General features: G+C 43.0%; 1 protein-coding gene across 1 annotated transcript in view; it reads left to right on the forward strand.

Annotated features, from left to right (window-relative positions):
- ADGRV1 (adhesion G protein-coupled receptor V1) overlaps positions 1–19,503 on the forward strand; it is a 1,990,932-nt gene that overhangs the window by 403,020 nt on the left and 1,568,409 nt on the right. Inside the window, exon 22 of the mRNA XM_085632468.1 lies at positions 13,809–13,985. Within this exon, the coding sequence (XP_085488594.1) occupies positions 13,809–13,985 (177 nt within the window). The remainder of the gene's footprint in view (positions 1–13,808; positions 13,986–19,503) is intronic.

Raw genomic sequence — 19,503 nt, forward strand, 5'->3', positions numbered from 1 at the left:
TAGTTTGATCTATTGGTATGCGCTCTTGAGGTCAAACTTAGAGAAGACCTTGGCGCCCTTGAGGGTGGTAACCAGTTCGGTAATGTTGGGGAGTGGAAAAGTATCCGTATCAACGCACTGGTTCAAGGACCACAAGTCAACACAGAATCTCAACTTGCCGTCCGCCTTCTTAGTAATTACAACTGGAGAAATCCAAGGAGAAGCTTCCACAGGCTCTATCACTCCAGCATCAAGCATCACTTTGATGAGATTTTTAATCTTGTCTTTTACTACAATGGGTACACGCCTGACTTTGTGTTGGACAGGTATCAAATCTTTTTTGAGTAGTATGCGATGAGCATACCCTTTAAGTTGACCGAGTTCTTCTCTGAAGACTGCATGTGCTTCTTCAAGAATGCTGTCCAAACTCTTATCTTCAATGACCATGACTTGCATGGGTGCCTTCGGGTTGACTATGATGTGTAAGTCGTATTGGTGAACCCACCCTAAAATAGCTGGGCCATGTTCAGCTACATATATTTTGTCCTGAATGTCTCTGTGAGAGAAGGAAATGTGAGCCTCGAAATACCCCAAAATGTCAATAGGCTCACCCTGATAGCCACCAGGAGAAATGTCTTTGGGAAGAAGTGGTTTGTTGCCCCATTTCTCATTAAAGAGACATTTGGGAATGATCGCGAATTTAGACCCAGTATCGACCATTAAAGAAACATCGCAACCATCAATGGACAAGACAGCCTTAGGCCTATTTCTTCTCTTGTCATCTTCACAATCTATAACTAAAATCTTATCATCGTCAAATTCATCACCCTTCTCAACATCATGTACACTAGCAATACTAGGGCGAAATCTGCTTCTACATACACAGGCTTTATGGTCCATATGGCCGCATTTAAGACATTCCTGCTTGGAAGCAAAACAAAACGTAGAGTCAGAGGTGTGTGCGTTGCTGCCACATCTATTACACATTCAATTACTAAAAGACTTCTGGTTGGCACCAACAGGGTTAGAGTTGAAGGGTTTCTTCACAAATTTGCCAGGTTTGTCATCATCATGGCACAAGTGACTATGCTCCTGTAAAGAAATTCCATTAACATCAGGGTTGAGGCTTCTTTTCTCTAACTCCTTCATGCAGCCTTTGGAGTGTTCCACTACCTTGGCAAGATCAACGGCAGTCTTGAGGTTGGGGTTCTTGGCCGCCCATAGACGCTCCTGGATTTTCTTGTTGTTGCATTGGACAATGAGTTGATCTCTAATCAACTCATTCGTCTTTGCTCCAAATTTGCACTTTATAGACATTTCTCTTAGTCTTGAGATAAACTCATCAATAGACTCCCCTGTTTTCTGGTGTTGGGTGTAAAATTTGTATCTATTCATTACCAAGTTCTCCTCTTTGGCATATCTCACTTCTAACCTCCAAATGGCCTCTTTGTACTCATCGGGCATAGCTTGGCCATTAGCTTAGAGTGCTTGGGGAAGGTAGCGAAAAATTTGCTGTCCTTCTTTACCCAATGTGCTCAAAAGAAGGGCTTTCTTCCTCTTGGCTGAAAAGTCTTGACCATCTAGGGCATCTAAATAATTTTCAAACATGAGGATCCAGTCCTCCCAAGGAATACTAGGTGGTGCTAGGAAATTGGGAGGTGGAACAACAGGAATATGAGAAGCAGCCATAGTGAGGAAGAAATCCCAAAGGTTAGAAATAGAGGTTGAGAATGCCAAATTTGTTTGTAATACGGTAAACAGCAGGAGTCAAGAGGGCAACTGATTGGGAAAGGTTGAGGAGAATGCCAAAATGAACTTCAATGTAAGCGTGTGTATCCCTGTAGAAAAGGTGAAGATATACTGAAAAGATTTATAAAATTGAAGGAGTTCAAAGAAACTGTAGGCGTGTATATCGCCATGGAGGAACAAATATATGTGCAAATATTGTGCAACACGATGTACAACGGGCGTGTATATCGCTGTGAAGAAAGGACAGAATGCAGAACAGTACCTTAAACAATCCGGGTAGTGAAACGAGACACAACACCTGTGTGTATCGCCGTGGCTTGTTTCTGGAGGCATCGGGTGCAATTTGTGCTCTCGATAGAGGAAGCGCGTCAGTTTCTATGGAGACTGAAGAAACAATAACAACGAAAATGGCCACCGACGTCCTCACGCTAGCGTGTTGCGTCGCAGCGTGGTGCGAGTGAGGAAAGAGCACGCAGATGAATGCTGCGACGTGCAGAAGTCATTTGAAGAGGGCGTTGCCAGGATACCGTTGTCAACAAGGTCGTCTAGGATACAGGGACGCTGTAGCACTGGTGATGCTTCACGTAGCAGCGGCTGGGCTACATGATGTTTGGTGAGCTGAGCCGATTTGTCACGAGAGAGACGTCGCAGGAAGGAGAAACTGTAGGAAACAGACTCACCGGGCCACGGAGGAAACAATCCTGAGGCTGCCAAAACTGCTGTCCACTGTCGCCGAAGTCTCTGTGTTCTGCTCTGCTCTGTTCTTCTCCCGACACACTGAACAGGAGTTAAATAGGAGAGCGAAGTGGGATCTGCATGCCGGGTTCCTTAAGGATTGTCGCCATAATGTGGCAAATAACAAGGGCCCGACAAGGTAAGTAGATATGTAGATCCTTTTTTGAAGAGCCGAGGTAGGCGAGTGCGGACATTTCCAAGCAGGAGATAGGAGTCTAACTGCTTTGGAACGGAACGCCAATTTGAGGGGAAACATAGAATAGGAATGTATGAGCATTCTTAAACAAGAAGAAATCAAGGGAAGAGCAAGGGATAGGACTAGGTGTGCGTCCTGTTCCCCAAATAGATACTGAACTTAAACAATGTGGACTGACCCACTATGTGTATGTAATTTGATCACTGTATGTAGTATGAACATGGACCCATTAGGTGTTCTTAAAAGACCCCTCACACACCAACTTGGTTGGTGTCATGCTTCATCGTTGGGGTCCCATCCGGGCAGCTGAGTGTCCCTCGGTTGTGCAACGATGCCTGATTACAGCTGAGCTGGTGTTGGTACGTACATGTGATGTGAGGTGATATTTTACAGTTAAAAGTATCTCTGAGAATCCTTGCCTCTAATTTTAATGTTGGCGGCTCAGGATATGTTTAAAACCAGTATGTGTAGTGCAACTAATCAGGAGCTGTTACCGTTTAGTTGGCTATGTGTGGTGGTCTACATGTTTCAGCCCGTTAAGAGGATTAAAAGGGCTTTCTTCAGGACCAGGTGAGTGAAAAGTGAGTGGCAAAGGTGAAGGATGCCACGTGAAACCTGTGCTGTACTTACACACGCACTAAGGTGTGTGGTATAAATGTCAGCATACTCACTGACACTTCAAAAATGAAAAATTCCTGTTGAGGAGAAAAGGACAAGACAAAACATATAGTATCACAATATAAAATGCAATCTTAGCGACATATTGATTACGCTGTAGTCATTGTCTATATGACTACTACAGTGATTGGTGTGTAGCCCATGCTTGTGGTGACATGCAGGAAGTTCTATGCATGTAGCACCTGTCGGGAATGGGCAGTTTGGTTTAAAGTGCGCGTTACTGGGCGCTGGTCAGTGACTGCAACAGTGGAGGTGCCTGGCCCACGGGGCCCTGTGGAGGATGGAGCTGGCACCCTGTGCAGTCTAAGGGCTGTGCTTAATGTGGCATTGTGTTGCTTACGGGGGCCACTAGGGAAAGTGCCTAGTGGTCTAGAGCGCGATGTGCTCCGGTGTGCTGGAGTCTATTATGCATTTAAGATGGCAATGTGCTACTAGTTTAGATGTGAGGTATGTGACCACGTTGGAGGCGAAGGGTTAAAAACATGCACAAGTGTAGTTCATATCATAGTTACAATGATTTTAGGTATTAGGCAGATATCGAGGCTCAGAGGGCAGGGTGCTCTTCCACGATTCCGATCTGTAAATCAAAGAGCGCCGTGGTGAGCCCAGAAGTCTGAATGGGCTCTATAGAGTAACACCATTGGAGCATGGTAAGTCTTACTTGGTAATGGAGAGTCGTCTGCTGCAAACCTGAATAGGTCCCCCGTGGTCCTGGCTGGTGCTGTGTGCCGTGGGGGGACCAGCTTAAGTAGTGTGTGGACCCAGTACATTCTAATAAAGACTAGACCATGTATTACATCATGCCAGGCTTGTGTGAGAACCCAAGAAAGACAGTGACTTTTATAGAGTTAAATTAAATGAAAGCAGCAGAACAGCAAGGTATTTTCCATGTAGGCTCCCCAGAACTGGATGAGAAAACACATCTCTTTGTTGCCCAAGTATTTTGGGGTTGTGGAAATGTGAGTATTGTGGTGCTATATGGCAGATATAGCTGCATGTGCATTTTGAGGGGATCTTTGTAGCACAGCGGGACTAGAAGCCATAGTAAGCATATTGACTATGATCACCCCACCCCCTTAGATGCTGTATCAGAATTACTGTCTGCGCCCATCCGCGCCAGGACCGGGCCCAGGGCCAGAACCCCTGTCCATTATCCCCGCCATGGACCACTTACCTACTCCTAATCTGCCTTGTTGGAACTAAACACAACGGCTACTACCCAATGTGTCCGATATAATCTATGTAGAGTTCTGATACCTACTGAACTCACTTGCCATCACTGTAATACCAAGCTACATATAACCAATGATAAGGTTAAAATGAACACCATGATAACCATCACCACCACTGACTTTTCAGTAGCACTTATAAATGCCCGTTCCTTGGTAAAGCATTGGCAGGAAGTATCCGACCTCATCTTGGATAATAACTTAGACTGTCTCTTCATAACAGAGACGTGGACAGATGAGGCGTCCGACCCAGACATGGCAATCGCGGCCCCTCCAGCTTACTTAGCTTACCGGCGAGACCGAGTCGGAAAGCGTGGAGGGGGGCTAGCCATCATAGCCCGCGACCACATAAGTGTGAGAATGTCACACATCCCTTCCAGCTTTTTTGAAGCCCTTCAATTCGACCTTAAGCTTACTCCATCATTTCACTTCAAAGTATTGCTCTTATATCGGCCCCCAGGCGCCCGAACGGGCTTCCTTGCCAATCTTGGTTCGATACTTGAAGCACTGGCGATGGAAGATTCTTTCACAGTGATGGGCGATATGAACTTCCACCTCGAGAAGGTTTCTGATAACGACACCCGCACCCTGATATCAGATATGGACACATTGAGTCTTCGGCAATTGGTTACCACCCCCACCCACAGGGTTGGCCATACTCTGGATGGCATCTTCTCCAATCTGGAAGGTCTAAAAATAATAGACACCCTGCCCATGCCTTGGACAGATCACTATGTCATCCTAATGAGGATCTCAGTTATTGCAAATAGGACCAGGAGAGAACCTGCACTGAGACCAGAACCTTTTAAGGTCTGGAAAGATATTGATCAGTTGGAGCTCACTGCTCTTTTAGATAAGACCCGACCGCGCCTTTCCACTGATCCCAATACTGCCACTTGTCAATTTCAGGAGTGGCTGGGCTCTGCCACAGACACCCTAGCCCCTACCAAACAGCCCTCTAGAAATAGAACAGCACCTTCGGCCCCTTGGTTTACAGAGGAACTACGCAAACAGAAACAACTTTGCAGAAACAAGGAAAGACATTGGCGTAGATGTTATAGTCCTGAAGACAAAGCTAGTTACAGGGATGCATTAGGGCTGTATAAAGCCCTCATTGTCGAAACTAAGAAAAAGTTCTTTACAGAACAGATCAATAATGCTAAAAATTCCAGTAAAAAACAGTTCGAGATCACCAAGATCTTAGCGGGAAACACTCCAGACTTAGTTCCGCCTCCATCCCAATCTCTCTGCGACTCCTTGGCCAATTTCTTCTTCACCAAGGTGAACGATATATATCAAGCGTTCACCGACAAAATTATAACTCAGCCACCTATGCCCGACGGCACTATTCAGGATTGTGTACTATCCCAGTTCACGGATCTCGCAGAGACACAAATCAAGGACATTACTGCCACCATGAATTCTGGATCGGCATTAGACCCTTGCCCCTTCAAGGTCATCCGCCCGGTGATGGACTGCTTGGCTCCTGAGATCACCTCAGTTTGTAATGCCATGTTCAGAACAGGGATTTATCCGGACTCACTGAAGAACACCCTGGTTAAGCCTCTTTTAAAGAAAGCCAATCTGGACAAGGAACAATTAAAAAACTACCGCCCCATAGCTAGCCTAACTTTCCTAGCCAAGGTAGCTGAGAGAGCTATGAATATACAACTTTCGGAGTTTTTAGAGAAGTACCAATCACTGGATAACACCCAATTCGGCTTTCGCAAGTACCATGGCACAGAGACCGCCTTAATAAAAGCTACCGAGGATATACGAATGATTCGTGACCAGGGAGGAACAGCGGTACTGGTACTACTCGATTTATCCGCTGCATTCGACACGGTCGACCATAAGATACTGGTGGACCGTGTCGGAAAGATGGGCATTCGCCACCTGGCACAAAACCTGCTCTCTTCCTTCCTAGCAGGGAGAACACAGGTGGTCACACTGGGGCATTTTCAATCTGACAAGCTGTCACTGCCGTGTGGGGTTCCTCAAGGCTCATCTCTAAGCCCGACACTATTTAATATCTATGTGTCGGACCTGGCATCTGTCATCAAAGCCCATGGGATGAGCCTTACCTCATACGCAGATGATACACAACTTGTGTTGGCCATTAATGGTGATGGAGAGAGAGTAGCAGGAAACTTCCAGGAGGGCTTGCGGGCAATTGGAGACTGGATGGCCTCCAACTGCTTAAAACTAAACTCCGAAAAAACGGAGGTGGTCATCTTTGGACATCTCTCACCTTGCTGGTCGACTACATGGTGGCTTCCCTCGTATGGGACCCCTCCGAAACCGGTCGCCTCGGTCAGAAACCTGGGAGTGATCTTTGATGAGATCCTGAACTTTATGGCCCACGCAAACAAAACAGCTGCCTCTGCCCACTATAAATTAAGGCTGATTAAGAAAATGTTGCCGTTCTTACCAGCCGCAGCTGGAAAGACTCTGGTAAGTGCCCTGGTGTTGTCCTCCCTCGATTACTGTAATGGTCTGTTTGTTAATGCCCAGACCAGAGTGATCAATAAATTACAGACAATCCAGAATGCTGCAGCTCGTCTTCTGTCGGGTATCCCGAACTTCATGCCAATCTCAGAAACAATAAAAAATCTTCACTGGCTCAAGATCAATAACAGGATCAAATTTAAAACACTTTGCATTACATACAAAGCACTGCATAACCAGGGTCCGTATTTCCTGAAGGCTCATATCCGGCCTCACTCATCCATTAGATCTCTCCGATCTAATAACCTTAATCTTCTGCAGGTACCACGAACTAAAACATTCACGTGGGGCGACAGGCGCTTCCTGGTGGCTGCTCCCAGACCTTGGAACTCTCTACCAGCTGCCATCAGAGAAAGCTCGTCCTTGATGCAATTTCGCAGAAAATTGAAGACCTGGCTCTTTGGTCAATAACGGCTGCCAATTAGCCTCTGCGGGTACTTCACGCCTTGTTTTTCAGCGCCGAGACGCCTACGGGCATTTGTTCACGCTTTATAAATTTCAAAAATAAATAAATAAATAAATTAAGCCTGGGCGGAGTTCACAGAGTTCCACGAAGTGACAAAAAAACTCTGCCGCGCTACGCAGAGTTCTGCAAGTGGCAGAGGGCGTTAGGGCCATGCCATGAGTGGTGATTTTCAGCGCTAGCGCAGCGCAAGAGGGCGCTACTTTCTTTCTGCTGCTCGGGTAGATTTTTTACCCAAGCAGCGGCTTTCTCAACATGAACAGATGGTTTCTGAATGCGAGCGGTTGTGATGCAAACACTTGTATAGAGATATATGACTGCCCGTATTAAGAAATCTCACCAGGAGGTTGATTTCCCTTGCTCGCTCTCACCAACTTGACGTTGACTTTTCGGAACTCGGCGAGCACCACGGAGCATGGAGTGCGGAAAACTCGCTAACTCTGCGAGCGGAGTTCATTGCCCAGGCTTAATCAGAATATCATTGTCAGTACATTGTCTGCCATAAATGCTGTGTCCTAATTATCGTTTACGAACACATCGCCCTACTGAAGTTACTAATAGAAAATCCTCACCAAATTAAACAATATTTTACATCGGATGTATGACGATACAACGCAAATATTTACAACACAGTTTTTACATTGCAACATCCATTTCAACGCATAATTTACATCGCATGCCATCACAACGCATTTTTAGAAACTACATTTACAACGCATTCCATTACAATGCATGCCATTACAATGCATACCATTACAACGCATATTACGTTTAGGGCAACAGTAGGGTAAGTGTTGGATAGTGTAGGGGTAAAAATTACTATTCCCACACCAGTGTGTGCAACAGTGAGGTAAGTGTTGGATAGTTTAGGGGTAAAAATGACTATTCCCACTCCAGTGACTGCAACAGTAGGGTAAGTGTTGGATAGTGTAAAGGTAAAAACATGCGTTGTAATGGCATGCTTTTTAGTGACATGCGATGTAATGTCTGCGTTGTAATGGCATGCGATGTAAAGGATGTTGCGTTGTAATGACTGCGTTGTAAAGGTTGTTTCTCTTTTACAACTGATATTCACGAGACAATATTTATGTTAGATGATATTTTTGCATGCAATATTCCATCATACATTCCTCTCACTACATTGGTGAGTTAAATCTATCTGGACACTACTACATGATAAGACACTTCACTTTCACACTGTACCACAGACAGTTTAAGACCATATTTGACAAGATTAGTACATTCTGGACCATGGTCTGCTATACAGAACCAGTCTATTTGGAGAGCTGTAGCAAAACACATGCTTCAGCTTACTGATACCGGCATGTATCGCATAACTTCTATCTTTTAAAGAAAAATAAACTTCCTCAATAAGTTTGACAACTGCACTTCCATCATTTACTTATTTATTTGACATGTAAGCACTTTTTAAGTGCTTTTACATGTCACCTAATGCCAACGTTATACCACTATGAGGGAAGACAAAAATAAAGGAATAACAACGTACGAGGAATAGGAAAGCAAGAAAGGAATGATCCTTGAAAGTATAAAGAATTGGTATAAAAAAAAGTTTGACTTCATTACGCTAGTTGAACAATGAAAATCAAGACGTAAGAAGAGTAATTGTAATAAGTGGCTTTGGAGCTGTGGTGTAAGTTGAACAAATCAGTAAACAGGAAGGTTTTATGTTTTTTTGTGAATTGGCAGTAGTCCTTTTGATTTCTTACAGTGACTGGCAGACCATTCCAAAGACATGGACACATGAATTTTAATGATTGCCATCCAAATTTCAGTCTTTTGGGCATGTGGTGAATGAGTTGAGATACTTTGGCTGATCTTGGATTCCTTATCGCAAGGTATGGTGAGGCTACAGGTTGAAGGTAGTAGGCACCAGATTTGTGCAAATCTTTCTGTGTGAATCACAATATCTTAAACTCTATCCTGTTTCGTATCTTGCACCTTAGGAGATTCACCAGGGAAGGTGAGGTAGGTTCAAATTTCCCAAGCAAAAATCAGATTCTTGCTGCTCGATTTTGTATCCATTAAAGTTAGTCATTTGTATGAAGGAATTGTCCCTTGATGTTGATGCAGATGTACAATGTATACAGAATTAAGCTGCAAGACATCTTAGATGCTTCTTATACAAAGTACAAAACATCTAGCAAACATAATTCCTTCATGTGGGATGAACAAGAGAGACATAGTGCCATATTCACAGATTTCTAGCATAATTTGTGCCACAGAAAACCTGGGATCAGCTTCACACTCCAATTTCTCTTATTCCTTTCCTCTTAAACTCATTTCTCATTCTCCATTCTTTCTTTTGTCCATCACTTTGTTTCGAACAACCCTGGTTCACTTTCATATCTATCCATTCTGCCTCTCCCTCACCCCATATTTCCCCTCATGCTGTCTGCAATCGTTTTCCTAACTTCTGATTTTCTTTCCCTCTCTTCCTGCCTCAGCCTTTGGCATTCCTGGCCCTCTCTTCTTGAACAAAATTCATCATTCTCCTTGTAGTAAAGTGCCTCTTTTTGCATGGTTAGCCCCGACGTTTTTCTGGATATGATTTTGAAATGTAATTGCACTAGGTCCCTGCTAACCAGGTTCCCAGTGCCAGATCTTTTTCCCAAAACACTGTACCACGATTGGCATAACTTCAGCTACCCTGTAAGTGCCTAGTAAATGGCACCTCTGGTACGTATGGCATGGTACTGAAGAGGGTCCTCTGGGACTGCAGCACTTGTTGTGCCCTCCCAGGGCCCCCTCAACAAGGCTATGGACTCGTAGGGCGGGCATGCGAGGTGAACCCTCTCCTGAAATTCCACCATCTTGAGATGGTGAAAAAAATCCAGTCAGGACTAGGGTAGTGCCTCTTCCCACAGGAAGTGGTCACTACAGGGTGTAGACACCCTAAGGGTAAGTAACCAATTGGGTACTACCTGTCTAGCCTTGTAATGCCCCTAAATTCAGTATTTAGGTGGCTCCTCAAGACCTGAACCTCAGATTCATCGGACCAAAGAAGACCAGGACAAAAGAAGACCTGCAACGTGAGCATAGAAGCCCTGTTACAGAAAGAAAAGGTGACAAACCCTGCCAGCTGCAAGAAGGACTTGCTGAGAAGCTCCCTTAGAGTGAAGGTATCACTCCCCTGCATACCACAGCCACTGATCCCGTAAAGTCCGGTTTGTCGACTTGCTGCTCCCTGGCAACCTTGATGCAGCACCAAAGCAAGATGAGCTGCAACCACTCGGGAGGGTCAGATCTGCCTCTCCACCAATTTTGGAGGCACTAGGACCGGACCACAGCGTAGCAATACCCGGGGTACTGGACCACCAACAGTAAAAACCAAGAAGACGATCCCACTCCAGACTGCTAAAGCACCTGAAGCAAGCACCCATCGAGGGACGTTGAGACACTAGAGACCCACTTCCTGAGTGACCCAGCTGTTCGAAGATCGCCTCTCCAAGTAGCCTGCTCCTGACTGTGAGGACCCTAAAGATGCACAACACCCGGCTGACCTGTTTGCTCAACAGCACCATCTAACCAGCTCTGCTCCCATGTTTTCCAGGCCATTACAACCTCCTCCCTCCAAAGAGACCCACTAGAGTTACCTGTAAGTCCACCTGTGCAGTGCATTTTCAAGTGGCCCCCTTCATCTTAGCGCACCAGTTTCCAAGGCTCTCAGCACTCTGCTTCTGCCTAGTCCGGGATGTTCCCGAACTTCTCCTGCTAGAACTTTGTACCTGGTCCCAACATCAACCTAAAATGAGAAGGTGAACTTCGTGAAACCATTGCCTGATTTTATATGCATTTTTCCTCTTTTTCCCCATTGATTCCTATGCTGCATAATTGCACACAGGAGTGATATATTTTCTGAAAAAATCGTAACTCCGAAAGCACTTATCTTAGAACTGTGTTCTTCATCTTAAAGAAAACATCAAAATCAACAACAAATGCTTAGCAAAACCCTCTGATAAGCCTAACTGCTCGCCCACTGTACTACAAAAAGAGCATTAGAATGATCTAGTTTTAACTCTGTGTACCATTTTGGGGTTCTCTGGACTCTCTACACAGTGTATTTCCTTTTAGCAGACTACAAAGAGAGATAGCTTCCTAGCTTCCTACACTCCTATATTACATGTTGCACTCCAAAACCGAAAACAGATCTCTTTCCTTCTCTTTCATTAATTTCCTTCCTGCCTGGGCCATTTTTCCTCTTCTTCACATGACAGTGCTTGACAGCACTTTTCCCATACACCCCTTATTATTGTGTTCTATTACAGTTTGATTTGTGTTATGCACTTTTCATGAAGAACCATGAAGAAAGAAATAAACATCTGCATATCTGACCATTAGGTGTACAATAATAAGGCTAACCAGGATTAACACACGTTCGGCCCAAGAAACAAAACCCAAGTTGTAAAAGCTGGATATCTACTTCTCTATGGGTATTCCAACATTCAGGGTAACTGTATAACTTTTACTTGGCTCACACAACAATAACAAGTATAGAATTAAATTATCACAAGTCATATCCTTTTTTTACTCCACTGAGAAAATATTCTAATGGCATTTTTCTATGCCTCCATAAAATATAATGCTGCTCACTCCTTTTTTTTACTCTGGAAGGACACCTACTCCTACCTGTCACATGTGCAATTTTAAGTGTGTTTCCTGGAAGGTTATCTACCTGCAAAATGTTAATGAGTAGAAAAATAACAACGGTTTGTGCGTATCCACTGCAACATGCCCTGCCAACCTTTCCTAGGGTGCCCACATTCCCTATCTTAAGTGCAGTTTACGACAGTAATGTTCCAACCAATCTCAATTCTGGAAATAGGGATTTGGAATTTACCATCTCAAATTGCCTTCATTACGTGCCTTAAATAGAACACAAATGTATAAAGTAAAAAAATTGTAAATGGTAGCCACATAGCATGAAGAATTTTTAGAACAATATCACAGGAAGCACAATAGAATGTAAACTGGAATTATGTTGTCGGTGGACCATTTGCCCTAAGCCGTAAGACTTCTGCAATATCAATACAAAAGATGAAGGCCACCAATGGGAATTCCAATACCTGCTCACGTGGGTCTGATAGTTGTAATTGAATTTAAAATGGCATTAGACCATTTTGAGGAGACTGCGACTGCAGATGCAGAGATAGTTATTGTTTAGGTTTTATTCATATAGCGGCTTCTGCTCTCCACTCAGAGACCAGGATTGCAGCAAGAGATCCTCAGACTCAACAGGCACATTTGTGTATTGACATCTTTGTCAGTAAGGTCCACAGAGGACATGGCAAACTGCAGCTAGTGCTGGGTCCATCCTTTTTCATCCCTCTCACCTCTCAGCCCCTCTATACTCCCTCTTTCTCATGCCCTCTGAAATCCCTCTTTTATTGAATCAATTCCTTCCATCTAAATGTGCAATAAAGACATTGGTTTGGTGGTCACTGCTGATCTGGTCATTGAAATAAATCTTTCAATTATGAATCCCTGATCTCTTCGCAATCTAGTCCAGAGAATTAGGTTGTCTAAAGTTTTTACGATGTACACACAAAGAGAGGGGAAAAGCATCCTCCTATCTGTATCACAACACCAAAAATCTAGCACATTCTACTGAGACCCTTTCTTTAAATCTCATGTCAGGAAAGAATCAATTTATTTAGATAAAATTACCTTCACCCTGATTTTGTGGCATGCTTCTTCATCAGGACTTATTTCATCCTGGTAATATCTTTCCAGCGATAGACTCATCCTCTAAAACGGTGTTCTTCATGTTAAATGTAGAGATTTTAGCAGATAGCAAGGACTGAAATTATCTATAGGAATAACATCATCCTTTCTATTTTGGGTTGCTGGGGCAAGATAAAAAAAAAACGATGTTGATTTTATGGTGACTCAATTACCTTTAAGTCCTATTCCTCTCAACATGTTTCAGTCAAGGAAAGGGTCTCAGTATGGTTCCCTCGACATTTTTGGTGTTGTGATAACGTTTTTATGAATCTGACCGAACCACTGAGGGAGATTCTAAGATGTATATCAGCTAGAAAATCCTTGTAGAGAACCCTATGTTTCCCTCAGAGATTTACCTGTTTCTGAAAGTGAACTGAGAAGAAATGTACTCCACTTTGGCTATGACATATAATATCAACATCAGTGGAAATTTGTGCCAGGTATTACCTTATTAATTCGAGCCGTCTTTCATACAAGTTTATGCAGTCATTATGCAGTAATTTTTATTTTTTGTTGCTATTGCTTGCAGGTTTCTGAGGAAGGATCTACAATCTCCTGTGTAGTCGAGCGTACAAGAGGAGCCCTTGACTCAGTAATTGTGTTTTACAAGATCACTCCAATTCCCCCTGCAAATATTAATATGACTGTCACAGATTTTGCTAACAGCAGTGGATCAATTCTATTCAAACCATTGCAGACATCAGAGGTAAAATATGGCTTTTATGTAATGCTGATGAGTTGTTTCTACTTATTTAGTGGTTTCTATTTTTTAAAATTGTTTTATGTAGAGTAATAAAAACAAATCATCTATTTTATAATTTGGGTATAATGGCTGTTCTTGTTGAATTCTCCCCTGTATTATGAGTGTTCTCAGCAACAAAATGTACAAGTGTGTCTCTTGGTTGACAATGTATTCTACTACCCCTTCACAGCATGGTACAAGGCAAGTCTCTGGAAGATCTTGCACGTTTTCTGTAGATGGCACATCTTCAGCATAAAACTACCTATTTTGTATTGTGCACTTTGTGCGGCCATTTCTGTATCTATAGCCTCACGTAAGGGAGTGAGAAGTTGAAACATATTTCCTAAACTATCTTGATGAAATTTTGTTTGAAAATAAACCTCCAAACTCTTGCCAAAAATGTGCATTTGAAATTACAAGAAATTGTTTTTGCAGAATTGATTCTGATAAATAGCTTGCCTATGATTCATCAGTCAATTTGTTTCTGCGCCTCAAGACATGGTTAAACGCTTCTCTCAGCATGATAGCTTTCAAATAAGGCGGTGCAGCATGTATGACATGCTAAATAGGCACATGGTATCCAAATACTGCAATATTATCAACGTCTTATTGACTACCCAATGGTTTTGCTAAGAATATGCTTAAAGGGTCCCTTTAATCTCTGCCCCACCTTCAGTAATTGTCATCACTTCAATTCACCTTAGGCCAAGTGGATTCTGGCAACCTAGTTTCAGGTGAAACGTCAAGGAAAATAAGGGAATGGGGAGGGGTTAGGTAAGGATATAGAAAGACAAAAACTCTCCCTCAAAATAGTAAGCCAATTGCTCTTCACCAAAGTTACACCTCCATCGACCACATATCTACGTATTTCTGAACATTTTAAAGAGAAGAAATGTAAATACAACATAAACAACTTGAAGGAAAAGAGAACATATATTGCAACAATGCTTCATTCACATTCATCAACCCCCTACTATTGCAAGGAGAGGAGAGTGACCAAATTAGACAGCACACTCATCTACAAATAAAAGTCTTTAGTACATCAGGCAATCGCACAGAGCCTACCCACCTAACAAAGCAAGACAGAGACCTTAAAATTTTTCACCATGTCGGTGAATAGATGTGGTGTGTGCCCCTCATTTCGAGCAACAATTATTTGAGGAGCGAAAGATTTAACTGCATCAACATCTTTCGATGTCCAGAGAAGCAGTCATTTCTAGATTCAGATTTTCACCTGATGTGATCCGTGACATGTTTGGAAATTGGGACCAGGAGCCTACCTTAATTCACCTACATCCTCCTCCCAGGCCATCCCTGCGGATGTCAAAATACTGATTGCACTCCATTTCTTAGACACTGTATCCTTCCAGAGTGTCAGTGGGGACATCATGAGCATCGTGCAGGCAAGCAAATCAGGCCGCTTGCAACCAGTACTGAGATACATCACCAGCTGAGTTTTACCAGATTACAGCCATGCCATAGTCACTTGCGGAAAAGTAATGGGTGGCAATGAAGTATTGCTGTGGTCACTCCCCTCATGTATTATGGGGCTATTGATTGCACCCAAGTGGCATGCCAGCTACATTGCCACATGAGAGACAATCTACAGACACCATTGGCACTGTGCAACTTGTCAGCGATACCAGGTGCTTTTTCATAAATGTGTATGATCCTTTGCTGGGTACACACATGACAGTTACACTTCTGACAGTCAATTCTTGCAGTTGAATGCTGGAGATATTTGTGACATGTGTCTATTATATAATTTTTGCAAATTCACTCTGGGATTGCATGTATGCCTGTGGAATGACATCTCAAACATAATAATTCATAATTGCCCTACATCACAATAGTTACCCTTATAATAATATGGAATGCATGCACGTGCTGATCTGTAGGGTACCATCTTATAGGAAGACATGCCTTCTTTTCCCACCACTTTATCTCCTTCTTATATCCAGCCGCAATGCCCCAAAAGCGATATAATAGGCCACACATATGTCTGTGAGCAGTCATTGCGCACACTTTTAGTGGCCTTAAATTGAGCTTCAGATGTCTTTGACCATATGGCACCCAGGCGCTGTGGGTGGGGATAGGGTCAGTTTAGCACTCCTCAGAGATTATGTGCAAAATTGTTATAGCCTCTTGCATGTTCTACAACATGTTGTATAACATCGCTAGGCAACTGGGCTTAGATTTAGACCTTACCCCTGAACTACGGCCCAACTACGTTCCTGGGGACAGACACAGGTCATAGGTCAAGGTTTACAGGTGCGTGGGCAAATAGTGACTTTACTATCTACTTGAGATGCTAGTTTGGTTATTGCGTCTAAAAAGCAATTAATTACTTCCGACACACAAACACGTAGGTAAACATGGAAAAAATAGAAATTTATGACTAGATCAAGCTCATTCAGTTGTACACAATAATGTAGAACTTATAGAGAAGGGTGCTTATGAAGAGAATTGTGCTTATTCATTTATGAGGTGTTTAGCCTTGATGACTATGAGCAGTCATTGCCATGAGAGTTCCGCTTCAAAGCCTATCTGTGTGGTCTATAAAAACAATTAAATTCATGAGTAACTAACTTTAGGAAACATCTGTCAGAGCTTATGATGTTATAATTCACATTATAACAATTGTGTGGGGAGCGCGTAGCCCGCGCTCCACTCCCAGACGCACTGCGTATTGAGGATACCAGATCCAACCAATTTTACTCCATTAAATCTTGCTCAACATTCATCCAGTTTTGTCCATAAAGTTTATCATGCGTTTTTCTTCTCCCATTTATCCACATATATCTCATCATGCATTTGGAATGCTTCTCATATTGACGTGTGCCCATCCAGGCCTCTTCGGAAATATGATCCAAATACAAAAGTAGTTCAGTGCAGCATTTCTTTATTCAGAACCCAATGCATTTCGGGCTAATTTCCAGCCCTTCGTCAGGGGTAACTAAAAGTCAACAATTGCAAAGATTATCATTAATATTTTGTGCCTTTTGAAAAATCACATAAATCGTAATTTAATCTTGCGCGTGTGACATTTTGTGCTCAAACCAACACTTCCCATTAAGTCAGATTAATTGAATTACATGAATTTATCTAATGTTTGAACCCCATGTTCTACCACCTCAAGTCCCTCTCTTATATAAACACAATAGAGTATCGAGACTAAACCACGTGTCATTATCAATTTTCCTGCCACTTTCCTTCCTTTCTCCCAACGGGTGCATGCCTTTTAGATAAACCCTCGTATATTAAGTGAACAAAAATGTTGCGCGTTGCACGTTCTGCTTAAATCTAAATCCTGAAATCAAATTCAGTGCGTACCTGCTTACACCATTTTGGGAGAAGAAAAACGCATGATAAACTTTATGGACAAAACTGGATGAACGTTGAGCAAGATTTAATGGAATAAAATTGGTTGGATCTGGTATCCTCAATACGCAGTGCGTCTGGGAGTGGAGCGCGGGCTACGCGCTCCCCACACAATTGTTCTAATTTTGGATGCATTCAGGGCAATGCATATCCCAGTTCTGCACGCAACAGCAAAAGTATGTTTAAAATATCACTGATTAAAAAATGAGCGAAAAACATGGAGTGCATACCACCCCCCACGTTGTATAATTCACATTATGCCATGATGCAGTAGTGCGTTTTTGCATATGCAAGCTGAATCTGGGATGTCCTGACAAATATCCTTACATAGCCTCACAGAGCTATTTTTGCATGCCACATATATCCCTTTACCCATGTAGATTTGTGGAACCTTTCAGGACTTACAGCATCAAGTCACTAATCAGTGGCTTACACAGACTATCCCTTCTCAGAGCTTGGTGACACCATAGGGAGCACCAGAATATCATTGCTTTTGACGTTCAAGATTCCGGACATAGCCCAATTGTAATCTAACTTGAAGAAATTAGGACCTTATTACGATGGCGGTCAGACAAGGGTCCGACCGCCTTTGCAGCGGGAGTGGGACCGCCAGACAAGTTGTCGGAGGTCCCACCCACCAGATAAGGATGCGACTACCGTGTAGGTGGTCGGAAGTATTCCTTTTTGTATTGTGGCTTGTGCTTTTGTGCCACAGCACAAGCCGCAATAGAAAAAGCGATGTTTCAAAACATCCAAGCACCATGTGTCGTGCATGGATGTCTGGCCACATAGAGGAGGCCCATAGGAGACGGGTGCCCTGCTAGGGGGCCCCAAAGTACCTTTCTGATGGCCTTTCCATGGTGGTGGGACCGCCATGTAAAGGCTGTGGGAAATGGACATTGCAATCCCTTTAGAGGCACCTTGAGCCTGTCGGAGGCGTCGGTCTGTCCCTCCAACCGCTGGGGTCCAACCAACCGCATCGTAATGTCGGCCTGTTGGTGCAGTCCCACTGACATCCTAATTAGGGCCTTAGAATATGTCCTGTGAGCCGTCTGGTCATGCATATAAGTTATACATGCATTTTTATCACCATAAAATAGGTCTTTGCACGTATTGACTTTTGTAGTTCAGGAAATCCCTGTGTATAGGGAACCTGTTATGATAATAGTAACACTTCATTGGCATGGGGCTTCAGGTTCTGTTCTGATGACTCTGCCTTTATGCTAGCCAATTTGCTGTTAGCTTCTATTTTATTACGCTGTCATTCCCATCTCCTCTGATTTGTTTCTATTTATTTGAGTTAATCCTTACCTTACAATATTTTGATGTATTTTTAGAAGATCTGCACAGGCGTGACCACATTAGCTTTCACACATCCTGTTACTACCATTTCTTCAATTAATAATAGTGCTTTTATCACAAGCGTGCCTCAATAGTGCAACTTTCTAGGGATTGTAGGGTGTTTCAGTGTATGCGTTTTACATTCAACCACAGTACCCTTTGGCGGAATTATGTTGGAATTTGTAGTAAGCTCTTCAAAATGAAAGAAGAGTAGAAGCAGGTGAGGAATTCAAAGGAAGCTTTATTCCATAAGCTGAGAGACCCACAACATCCTCATAGAGGTTTCAAGTCAAAATGACAAACTGCAGAACCCACATTCTAGATCTTGGAACAAGCAAATCTGCACGTTCCATAGCTTTTAAAGGCATACAAGAAATACAAAAGATAACAATAAATACAACTCGTTCCACACCCCCCTTCCTATGGATAAAATAAACAAAATCACAGATAAATATGTCATAATCAACATCAACAGTAAATACAGTCTATAGAAATATATATTGAACTGACATCAATAGTAAATAAAGTCTTCATGGCGAAAAGGTGAAGCCCTGACCCGAGTACTACTCCTCACACCCCTGCTGTCACCAGATCCCATAATATTATTTGAGGTATCATTGTCAAACAACAAACTAGGAAGAGGAGACACAGACGTATTACCACCCTCTCCCCTATTTGAAGGAAGACAAGAGCAGTCAGAAGAATTATTAACCTGATCATGTTTATGGTTTATGGCTTAGATCACCAAGATTGAACCAAT

The sequence above is a fragment of the Triturus cristatus genome, chromosome 2_1 (genome assembly GCF_964204655.1).
Source record: "Triturus cristatus chromosome 2_1, aTriCri1.1, whole genome shotgun sequence".
NCBI lineage: Eukaryota > Metazoa > Chordata > Amphibia > Caudata > Salamandridae > Triturus > Triturus cristatus.